The sequence below is a fragment of the Lacerta agilis genome, chromosome 5 (genome assembly GCF_009819535.1).
Source record: "Lacerta agilis isolate rLacAgi1 chromosome 5, rLacAgi1.pri, whole genome shotgun sequence".
Lineage (NCBI taxonomy): Eukaryota > Metazoa > Chordata > Lepidosauria > Squamata > Lacertidae > Lacerta > Lacerta agilis.
Window position 1 is genome coordinate 10,262,665 of NC_046316.1, and position 11,832 is coordinate 10,274,496.

An 11,832-nucleotide genomic window follows, 5' to 3' on the forward strand; every position below is an offset into this window, starting at 1 on the left:
ATAAAAAATCAAAAAATCCTTCCAGTAGCACCTTAGAGACCAACTAAATTTTTTCTTGGTGTGAACTTTAGTGTGCATGCACATGAAAGCTCATATGTATTTAAAATCAGTGGGGTTTTTTCTGGGGTGGGGGGTGCAGAGGTACGCATACCCCTAAACATTTTGTGAATCTTTGTACTTTTGTCCATTTACTGTATTTTCCCCAATTTGAACTATAAAATGGTGATTTTCTTGAGTCAGAATGAGAGTACCCCCTAAACTTTTTTTTTTAAATAAAAAAGCACTGTTTAAAATAATACTATAATTTTGGCATAGAGCAAATATCCTTGTATATGGGCCATTCCATGAAAAATGAACCTGATAAGAATGCTAGATGAGCGCTGGACTTTGGTGAGGAAGATTCCAAACGTGCAGTCTAACCATTTTTTAAAAAACTAAAGACAAAAGAAGTTTATTTTATGGACCTTCTTTTCAAAAGTCCACCCATGTAGTCTTCACAGAAGTGTTCAAGTTAAAAGTTTTCTGATGATTGTCCCACCCATGACAGCATTTTTTCCTTAATTTTGTATCGTTAAATTTCTTAAACTTAATTCCTGATTGCATAGTTGTAACCAATAAACATTGATTTAAATAGATATGCTGAGTTTATCATTGATTCACCTCCCAACTCACAGAGTTTTTCCATAAATCAAACTTATCTCAAGCTCCGTGTCCTTTTTTTGTCCCACCCGTGACAACACTTTTAACAATTAATAAAATTGTCAAAAATATCCATAAAAATAATAAAAAATAGTAAAATGTTCAGCATCTTATTAAGAACATAGTTTAAATTTTGGTTGTTAATTTTTATGTATATTTACATTGTTACACATGTGTGAATACCAAAAAAACATGGTCAAAGTGTCCCACCCGTGACAATGGAATGGCCCATATGTAGGGAACTTAAGGTCTGGAAAGAAGCCTGAGAGAGTTGCTTCTCCCTACTTGCACTAAAAAGAAACATGTGTTCAGTTTCTGGACAGTAAAAACCCATCAAGGATTGAATCCACCAACTGGGTGTGATGAACAGCCAAGTCATTAATTGTTTTGCTGCTTGCCTGCGATTTTAAAAAGCAAGGAAGATGTGCCCTTTCAGTTGCTCAACAATACATGGCTGGTAGGCTTTGTTCATTATTAGTTGTCACAAATTTTGCAATCCTGTGCCAAGTGCTCAGCGTTACATCTAATGTTTGTGGGTATAAACTTGTGCAATGGAACCCCTGCTTCCCCCTGCCTGCCTTCCAGATCTGTTCTGGATCCCCCCCCCCCAGTCCCACAGAGCAGATTGAAGTCCTTGTGCAAACAGGACAACCTTGTTGGATATAACCCTCAGATCTTCCAGATGAAAGACATATTTAAATCTGTTTTTAGAATATTGGGCAACAATTTTAAGAGTGGAAGTATGAGAATCCTGAGTACAGTGGTACCTCAGGTTACAGACACTTCAGTTTACAGACGCTTCAGGTTACAGACTCCGCTAACCTGGAAGTAGTACCTCGAGTTACAAACTTTGCCCCAGGATGAGAACAGAAATTGCGCGGCGGCTGCGGGAGGCCCCATTAGTGAAAGCGCACCTCAGGTTAAGAACGGTTTCGGGTTAAGAACGGACCTCTGGAACGAATTAAGTTCGTAACCCGAGGTACCACTGTATTGACTTTTGAACACTCAAGTTGTCAGTTTGGCATCATTGCCGTTTCCACTATGCTAAAGTGCCTACAGGGGTGTGTAACTTTTCTACAGTATTGTGATTAACCAAATGGCGTCCTGAAACAGTTGCTGTTTAATAGATGAAACTGGTATTTCCTTGACCCTTCTTGGATATCTGTCCTGGGTCTCAATTGTCAAGACTTAAGCAGCATTCTGTATCTCTGGTGCACAAAATTGACTGGCTGGTGGTCATTTTTTTAGGCAGCCATAAAGTAATGAAACCCCTGGATGATTTTGTGTTGTGTTTTATTTAGAGCCAGTTTTGACCATGAAAACTGGAGAGAAGATTGGGTCTTCTTGCTGATAGACCTGTATTTGTAGGAATTGCCCATCTATCTTGCTTAAGATGAAAATATTTCCTACTGTTCATTAGTTGATTCCCCCCCCCAAAAAAAAATGAAACCAAAAGTGACTTACGAAAAAAGGATAAAAACAAATTTGAAAACGAGGACAGGAGGTTAATACACAAATTTTGTGTGCGTAACAGATCCAACCCTCCGCCCCAAACAGCGAGTCATAATAACTTGCTGAGAATTAGCTGCCATTACTTTCTACCAGGTGGAAAAAATACATGGTTTCCCCCCTTTACTCAAAGCTTTTATACTGTGACACCAATTGATTGATAGGCCAAGCCAATTTCATTTCTGGAAAAGTCACAATTGATAGCGAAAGAGAGAGGAAACTCTGCTTACAATTTTTATCTTTTTACAGTGAGCAAAGAGCTATAGAACTCTACAAGCAATTAAAACCAAGACCCCCAGGTATGGAAATGGCTCCAGAACACTTTGTGTTAAATGGGAGGTTTTGCAAAGAACAGTAAGGCAGGCAAGTGTTGACATAGACAGACGTTGTTGGCAAAGGATGTTAAGCAAGCCCAGGAACATTCTTCTGGAATGTTAAATTTAACAAATTAGAAAAAGCAGAAGTGAGCAACTGAATTGCTTACATGACTTGCATGCCTCCCCCCCTTCTTTTCTAAGTATATATGATCATTTCTAATGGATCTCAGTTAGAGGGTAAGAATTTCGAATATGTAGACTTTCTGCTGCCCATTCCTGTAGCATTAATTATGAGTTTCCATCTTTTTGCCACCTAAATACATCTCTTCTGCGGTTTTTTTAAATGGTGTTTACAATAGTCTGTGAAACTCATTGCAAAAGAAAAAGAGGGAGGCATGAAGCAACCATTAGAAAGGAAAGGTTTGTTTGATTGCAAAATATTCTAGCTATGTTTACCAAGGCTGCAATTTCAGACTTGTCCTAAACAACTAACCACTGTTTAGTAATGGGAAATGTGTAAATCAGTTTTTCTTGTCAATGTTTTTCAATATTTATCTGGTTGTTGTTTTTTTTAATGCCTTTTAAGAGGAGCACTGTACTGATCACGTGACAGGTATCCCTTTCAGATCATTCCTACAGTGACAGCACAGAGATGGTGAAGATCATAGTCCATACAGTTCACACTCAAGATCGCGTGCTCAAGGAACTCTTCAAACATCTTAGGTACAACGTACATCCCTCTTTCTGCAGATTCACACATCTTCATTCCAATCTGATGTATGACTTGTTGTTGTTCAGTCGTTCAGTCGTGTCCGACTCTTCGTGACCCCATGGACCAGAGCACGCCAGGCACACCTATCCTTCACTGCCTCTCGCAGTTTGGCCAAACTCATGTTAGTAGCTTCAAGAACACTGTCCAACCATCTCATCCTCTGTCGTCCCCTTCTCCTTGTGCCCTCCATCTTTCCCAACATCAGGGTCTTTTCTAGGGATTCTTCTCTTCTCATGAGGTGGCCAAAGTACTGGAGCCTCAACTTCAGGATCTGTCCTTCTAGTGAGTACTCAGGGCTGATTTCTTTGAGAATTGATAGGTTTGATCTTCTTGCAGTCCACGGGACTCTCAAGAGTCTCCTCCAGCACCACAATTCAAAAGCATCAATTCTACGGCGATCAGCCTTCTTTATGGTCCAGCTCTCACTTCCGTACATTACTACTGGGAAAACCATAGCTTTAACAATACGGACTTTTGTCGGCAAGGTGATGTCTTTGCTTTTTAAGATGCTGTCTAGGTTTGTCATTGCTTTTCTCCCAAGAAGCAGGCGTCTTCTGATTTCGTGACTGCTGTCACCATCTGCAGTGATCATGGAACCCAAGAAAGTGAAATCTCTCACTGCCTTGGGTTCCATGACTAAGCAAACATATATTGCTAGCCCATGAGGCACGTTTGGCCTGTGCCAAGTTTAAGGTCTGTCCACTGTATAGTCATCCTTTTCGTTGGTTTTTATCTCTGTCCCTTAGTTTTAACAGTATTAAGTTGTTTACAGTTTTGAAGGGAAGAAAGGCTAGACGTGTAAAAATAAGTCTCAAAAAGGCACATAGAGGCCTGTTTCAAGATTTTTTTTATTTTTTAAATTGCTTCCTGTAAATATCCCGGTGGGGGTTGTGAGGAAAATATATATATGTGTACTCCTGATGTAAGGACATTCATTGGTTGCTCATGAGAAATCAGCCAAAAGCAGAACTTCTAAAAACTAAGTTCTTTATTGTGCAGATATTTACAGTGGAGCAAAAGTTTAAACGTTCATCTCATCCCTCTGCAGAGTCCAGGAATGAACCCTTCCGGTTCTTTGTCCAGCAAAAGAGGCGCGGGATTCTGAACCCCCGCCTCCCCCTTCCACGTCTTTCCTGTCTGCGAACTCGGGGCGTGGGAACCTGACCCCGTTCCCCGCTTTCCCCTTGGTGTTCAGGCTCTGTGATCCCTTCAGAGCCCCTGCGCCGACTTCCGGCCTCCAACTCCCCCTCCCCACTGGAGGAATGGTCGCTTCCTGCAGAGGAGGGGGAGGATGAACTGGTGAACAACGGAGGCGGATCCCTATACTGCAAATGCTCCTGGGACGCTACCATCCGTGGGGAGGGGGGTTTCCTGACACCTGACAATGAGGAATAGTTAGGGCTAATTTGTGGCTGTCCAGACTATCAACAGTCCCTGCTAGAATGCCTAGTGCAGGCATGGCCAAACTTGGCCCTCCAGCTGTTTTGGGACTACAACTCCCATCGTCCCTAACTAACAGGACCAGTGGTCAGGGATGATGGAAATTGTAGTCCCAAAACAGCTGGAGGGCCAACTTTGGCCATGCCTGGCTTAGTGGCTGGGATGATAGAAGTTGAAATCTAACCTCTGGAGGACCATGTTAGCCACCCCTGCTTTAAGGTAGGATCTGAACCATTTATAACTTTACATTAAAACTTTTAATTGTTACTGGGAAGTTGTAAATGTCATAGAAATTCTACTCAGTATTGATCCAAAGCAGATTCCAGCGTATAGTTAGCAGAGTAACAATTTAAACACGTTGCAGGATTCCCCCAAAATAGACCAGAGGCAATTATATTTCATCCAGCAGAGCTTTACTGCTACTGAAGGCAAATGAGCATAATGGTCACAAATCCAATACATTCAGGATTGGTACTGTCCATAAGAAATCCACTTGCAGCAGACTTAACTTAATCCTACAGGAACTTATAATGAGTCTAAACGTTAACACTGTCTATGTAGAGAACACCACACCGGAAGGAAAAGAGATAGAAAGAGAAAGTGAAACCCAGGCTCCTTCTGGCCTTACTTTTATAGTCAGCATGACCTTGACAGAAAGAGATAAGAGAACCAGTTTAAACCAGCTGTACTCAGCTTCTCTGAAGGAATAACCCAGACATCATGAACCTTCTACACTGGTACCTCTGGTTGCAAACAGGATCCGTTCCGGAGCCCCGTTCACAACCTAAAAGGTCCGTAACATGAAGCGTCTGTGCATGTGCGCATGCGATTTGGCGCTTCTGCGCATGCGTGTGACGTCATTTCGCGCACATGCATGAACCGCCAAACCCAGAAGTAACCCGTTCTGGTACTTCAGGTTCGGCGCGTTCGGAACCCGCGCCCAACGCAACCTGAAGCTAACGTAGCAAGAGGTATGACTGTACTTGCTCCCTTCACACAGAGAAGCTTCCAGAACCCTCTTGAGTTAATTAGAATAGGAAAGAACTCTACACATCAGAAACGCAAACTGATAGTAAAGCCATAGAGCGCATGGGTAGAATATGTGGAAATGGTATTTTATTGAGCCGGCAAAATGTCATTTCATTGATTGCAATTCCATAAAAACATACCTATGGCATCTTGATCAAAACACCCTAATATGGATTAGGATGGCAATGGAAACTGTGCACGGCGGCTGTGCGGTAAGAATGGACATGTCTGCTGAAAAGTAGGAGATTTGCGTGATCTGGTGTTCACATCACATGGCATCTCTACCCCACGAGCAGGTGCTTTCTTCATGCACAGCATGCAGTTAGTGAAAGAGAAAGGCACGATGTCTGGAGCAGGGTTCAAAGCACCTCCCCACTCCTAGTTCTACACACTTTTGCTCTCCGTGTGAGTAATGTGTGTGTTCCTAAGGGGCTAAAGGTAAGGTGGTAAAACAGCCAGAGAATTTGTGATTTGGGAGGGTGATGGATTAGGGAGGCAGAAATCTAGATAAAAGGAACAGAGGAAGAAAATAGTGCTGAAAAAAGCAGGAGCCAAGGGGACTGCGGGAGGAGGGGGGGGGGGAATATTGAGTGGGACCAGTAGGCAAAGAGGAATTATGTGTTGCTGGTAGGAAAGCAGCAGACTAGCAGTGTTTTCCAGGAAACTTCAATGCCAGCTTGTTTTCTTGCTTGTATTAAATCTTGTGCATGTTCTATTTGCTGTGTACTTTTGAAAAGCAGGCTTAAATGTTACCATTTTGGTCCCCTTGCTGCTCATTTATATGTTAAGATCAACACATATCCTTGGGGCTTCTAGGTACTGACTATGCAGCTTCGGAAGCTCTGAACCACAGGATCCTGGCAACACATGAAATGCATATTGTACCTTCCTGCAATAATTTCCAAAAAGCTTACATTCATTTTGTTTCTGTTGTTCCAGATGACAAAAAGCTGATATACATCTTTTTTCTTTTCATTTTCCATCACAGCAAACTGTTGGGTAGTAAACAGAAGATTATTGATTTGCTTCCAAAGATTGAAGTGGCTCTGAATAATATCAAAGAGGCTGACAATTCAGTGATGCAGATGCAAGCGAAAAGGCAGCGGGAAATCTGGCATTTGCTGAAAATTGCTTGTGTAAGGGTTTGTCCTCTTAATTTCAGAAGCATTAAGAAGACATCCTTTTTCAACTGATTAAACATTACGTTACGGATAACTGTATATCTAGAAGTGCATTGTGCTGAAGCTGAAAAAAATGACATGGGATTTGTTCCAGGAAAAGAATTTATAATCGCAGTATAGGTCTCACCGCTAGGTTTACGGGAAGAAATATTTGCTTGTCGGCCTGCTGGATTAGTGTGTTGGTTTTCTCTTCAGATGTGTTTCAAATGTCATAGCTGCATTGTATGTTGGCTAGACAAACAAAATGCAATTTCAGATATTACAATGTATGGGGGGGCGGGGCGGAATCATGGATGGATTTGCACTTTCCTTTATACTACATTTTGTATTGTCCTATGTGCCTCATATCTTTGGGCCTCAGAGATTATAAATTTGTAACTATTTAGGATCTGTGCTATTATTTCTGTAGACTTGCATACCGTAGACATACTACTTATGTATTATATGTAACTGCAGTTACCACTTAGGATGTGAATACTTTGCTGAAAGTCAACAATTGGATTGATCTGAAAATTGGGAACTCTTTTCTTTTCTTTTCTTTTTGTAGACCCAGAGTTCTGCTAAATCTCCTGTTAGTTCCAATGTGGATGGCACAATTACATCCTCAGTGCCTGCATTGCTCTCACCAGGAAATGCTCTTCAACCTCTTTCTTCTATGGAAACATCTAGAAATGTGTAAGCCTAATAGAAATTAACAATTTGTTTGCTCTTTACAGCCATACTTAAATTTTAGCCACTTACTCTCCACTTCCACTAGAAATTATGATACTGAATAATAGTGAGAGGGCTTACTCCTGGTCAAAACATGCTACATAAAATGTGGCATTTACCAAACTGTGACTACTCAGTTGGGATAATTCTGATTTCCTTTTTCAGGCCACCATTTGCACATTTGATAGAAGAAAATCTAAGCTACCTCGACAATTTTAGCACTATTATACAAGAAGCAAAACGTGACCAGAATAACAGCATGATGGTAAGTTTAGAGGGCTCCATTTGGTGTTGATTTTGAATAAGAAGAACTTTTTGCAAAATGAGCAGCAAAGACTTTTCTTCCTTCTACCCCTGGAAGGTAGGGACAAGTTCTTCTGTAGCCTTTTATTCAATACAGCTTGAGCTGAGCTGAAGTGACTCTTTCAGTTTTGTGTGAGCGTGGTAAAATTGGGGGGCGAGTTCGGAATCCTCTTGAAATTTCAGTTTTAGTCCTGTCGGCTGAGGATGGGGAGAGGAGAGAAGCCATTCATTTCCTTTCCCTGGTTGCAGCATTTTGGTAATAGTCTTTAAATACTCAGAACTCTCCAGTTGCTTGCTCAGTGCACTTGCTCCAAAAGATTAACATTTTCACTCTGTGAAAATCGGCAAAAAATAAGGGCATCTGTTGAGTGGGCAGTGTGGTAGAACAGAGAGATCTATCATGGGAGCAGGAGGGCAGGAATGGTAAAAACACAGGTCTTCCACTGCTCATCCTATTCCCTGTAGCCACATTTGAGCACTGGCTGAGGGCACTCAACACATATGACTACCCGTCCACGCATCCCTTCCCTCCCTCTGTTAGTCACAGACTTTCCAAGCATACCACTCGCACTTCAACTCCACAACTGTCTCAGTATATTTTGCACTGTGTCCATTTATGTAAGGGAATGTATGTGTCACTCGATTTTCTTCCACTCAGAGCCGTCTCATCCATAGAGGCCGGGGGCGCAGCGCACCAGGGCGCCGGGCACCCCAGGGGCGCCCCCGCGAGACCGCCGGCATACCGGGCTCCCCCTCCCCAACCCGCCCCCGCCCCCACGGGCAGGCGGGCACTCGCGCACCGGCGGGCGGGTGGGCTGCAAGCCGCCCGCCCTCGCCTCCCGGAGCCCCAGCTGGAGCGCTGGAGCGGCGCGGAGCTCTGCGCGACCTTCCAGCACTCCAGCTGGAGCTCTGGGAGGTGAGGGCGGCCGGCTTGCAGCCCGCCTGCCCGCCGGCGCGCGAGTGCCCGCTCCAACGCCACGCCCCTCATCCCCCGCTCGCCCCCCCCTCCCGAGGGGCGGCCAGCGCGGGAGGGAGGCGGGCGGAGAGGCGGCAGGCTGGGGGCGCCGAGGGATCGCTGCGCCAGGGCGGCCGATCCCTCTAAGACGGGCCTGCTTCCACTTCTGAATTTCACTAATGGCTCTCTTCAGTTTTGGTTTGGATAGCTTTCCAAGAGGGCGACAAATTTATCGGGTGATTTTCATCAAACTGATGAAATACCTTAGATTACTTTCTAAGTTGAGAAGGGCTAAATGGCAAAGGGCTAAGTGACATGAGTTTGGCCAAACTGCGAGAGGCAGTGAAGGATAGGCGTGCCAGGCGTGCTCTGGTCCATGGGGTCACGAAGATTCGGACACGACTGAACAACAAAATGGCAAAGGAGGAGAACTTTTCGTTCAGGCAAGCTCAGTTGCCAAGGGGTTAATGTCGGAATACAAGTACCTCAAGAGAATTTGAGTGTGACTTTTTTCTAGTAGTGCCCTTGTTGGCTACTCTGTTAGATAATGGGAATCCCATATTCTTTCATCGAATAAGAAACTGCATTTCTACAGCATGGGTGGAGCACCTGTAGCTAATAGTCACTGCAAGGTGAAGCTACTTGGGGTGTCAATCGAGCATTGGTTGCTCACAAATAGTTAGTAGGAACCAATGTGTTGAAATTTCCCCCTTTAGGGAGAGTGAGTTGAGCACCACTTTCCTTGCTACGAGTTCTAGAAATGGGCATGACTGCACACATGACCACTTGAATTTCAGTTTTAGGTAAGCAGCCACAACAGAGATACCTTAAACACTAGCAGGTTTATTTGGGCATGCGTTGATGATGACTAGTACGTATCCCATAATAAACCTGTTGGTCTTTAAGGTGACCAAGCTTTTCTAAGCTGTGTTTGCTTCCATGGACAAGCACAGCTACCTCTGGAGGGTGAGCAATTTGTTTTACTCATAGCATACTCTGGGTTTGTTAAATGAGTCCCAAGTCTGGCGCATGGGGTTAATTGAGGTCAGACACTCCAATAACCCCATGGTAAACCCCAATCATACACCTTTATTGTCAGCCCTTCTGGTTTTGCTGGTGGAGACTACCCTTGAAAGTGCCACATTAGGTGTTTTCCTATATTTCCCCCTTTTTCATGTTAATGGTTTGTCTTCAGGGGAATAACTCATTTTTTTTCTTTTTCTCTTTTATTGATAAACACAGTACATACAAACACACATCCAAACATAAAACAAAGCAAACTTAAACAAAAACAAAACTAAACATAAGAACATAAATCATGACTTCCCTCCACCTATGTGTGGCTTCCTTTATTTCCCCTTATCTCTTCACTGTGTTATCAATATTGTTAAACTTCCTATTCTTAGACCCATTTCTTCTCTGTTTTGTTTTTTTCATGTTGTCACCAAAAGGCTAGGTCGTGTTCTGTTGGTTTTCTGGACTGACCTTTTGATTCTCCGGTAAAGAACAGCCTCTAATTAAAACGCAAAACCAACCAATTTGCCCCTCCTCCACAAAGCCGCAAAATGTCTGAAATTATATTTTTTCAGAAGGAGAGGGGGAAGGATTCCCGCCGTCTCCGATTTAAAGGGGCTGCCAGTCCGGCCCCTCCGCCGACCGGATTGGTCGGCCTGCGGGGCTGAACGGCGGGAAATCTGGCCAATCACGCAGGGGCTGTGTATCAGCCCCTGCGCGCGTGCTCGGGCGTGACGCCCGCAACGCCACCTCCTGCTCATGAGCCGAAGTGGCTTTCCCTTCGCAAGCCCCAGGGTCAGTGTTATGGGAGGGAGTCAGAATGCAGCCTCCATGTTAAATGACAACCTGAGAAGTCCCCCTCGGTTATCATTTTGTGTCCCTTGCTCATCTTGCTCTTGTTTTCTGCTTTATACGACGGAGCACAGTTGATTGTTGACCTAATTTCTTTTGCAGAGTCTCGATTGGAATTGGCTAAATTAGCTGAGTGTGTGAACAGAACTTGAGAGAATTCGCAGTTGTGCTCTGTGCGCATCTGTCCCGTCCTGGATTTATGATCACCTCCTAAACGCAACTGCCACTGCCTGAGAACCTTGCAGTTGAGGATGGCATTTTCATACATACCTGCTAAATCGTTCTTGAGTGGCTCCAACCCTCTAATAGAGTTCTGCAGCTGCTGTAGTCAGTCAGCGGTCTTATACCCCTTTGCAACAAACATCAAGGTCTGATGGTTTTCTTTAGAATTCCTCTTTCTCTTTAATTAATTGAGACCTTGTCAGACGTTGCCATGCTATATTTGTCCAGTCCTGCTGGAGCTTCTTGGAAAGTTGGCTGCCCCTGCTTTTCACACTAAGATGTATAGTCCTGATGGAGTCATGGGGGGCATATAGTGCAATGTAATGAAATGAAATGTACAAAGAAATAATACAAATTGCCCTACAAGTAGTTACTGAATTCTACTAAGGCAGGAACTAGAGAGAAGACATGGAAAAGTCTGTAAATAGTTTGTAACATGGTTTGTGAACTGGTTCCCCCTTTTCTCTCTGGTTCCTTAAAAAATGATGGATATTCTTTCAGCATGGGTGGGGAATCTATGGCCCTCCAGGTGTACTTCCAACCCTATCAGTCCTAGCCAATTGTTTGAGAAGATGGGAGTTGTAGTCCAACATCGTACGTGAAAGGACACAGGGTCCACCATCCCTGCAACATGGAATATTTTGATTATATATCATCTATTTTTAAATATGTTGATTTTTGTATTACCTGACTTCAACCTAACTAGGGTGGGTTGCAAATGTAAAAAAAATGAATAAAATGATCCTAATCGGCAATGGGCTTTGCTAGCTTTTTTGTCATTGCATTGGAACTTTAACAACATAAAACAGTTTCCCAGTATACCTTTGG

The 11,832-nt window shown here is 43.5% G+C and overlaps 1 protein-coding gene across 1 annotated transcript in view; it reads left to right on the plus strand.

Annotated features, from left to right (window-relative positions):
- The window catches only part of CHUK (component of inhibitor of nuclear factor kappa B kinase complex), a 31,563-nt gene extending 19,829 nt beyond the window's left edge, over positions 1-11,734 (plus strand). The window contains exons 16-21 of the mRNA XM_033148461.1: positions 2,458-2,507; positions 3,152-3,248; positions 6,755-6,902; positions 7,495-7,622; positions 7,824-7,923; positions 10,885-11,734. Coding sequence (XP_033004352.1) covers positions 2,458-2,507; positions 3,152-3,248; positions 6,755-6,902; positions 7,495-7,622; positions 7,824-7,923; positions 10,885-10,911 — 550 coding nt within the window. The 3' untranslated portion in view covers positions 10,912-11,734. The remainder of the gene's footprint in view (positions 1-2,457; positions 2,508-3,151; positions 3,249-6,754; positions 6,903-7,494; positions 7,623-7,823; positions 7,924-10,884) is intronic.
- The last annotated feature ends 98 nt before the right edge of the window (positions 11,735-11,832 follow it).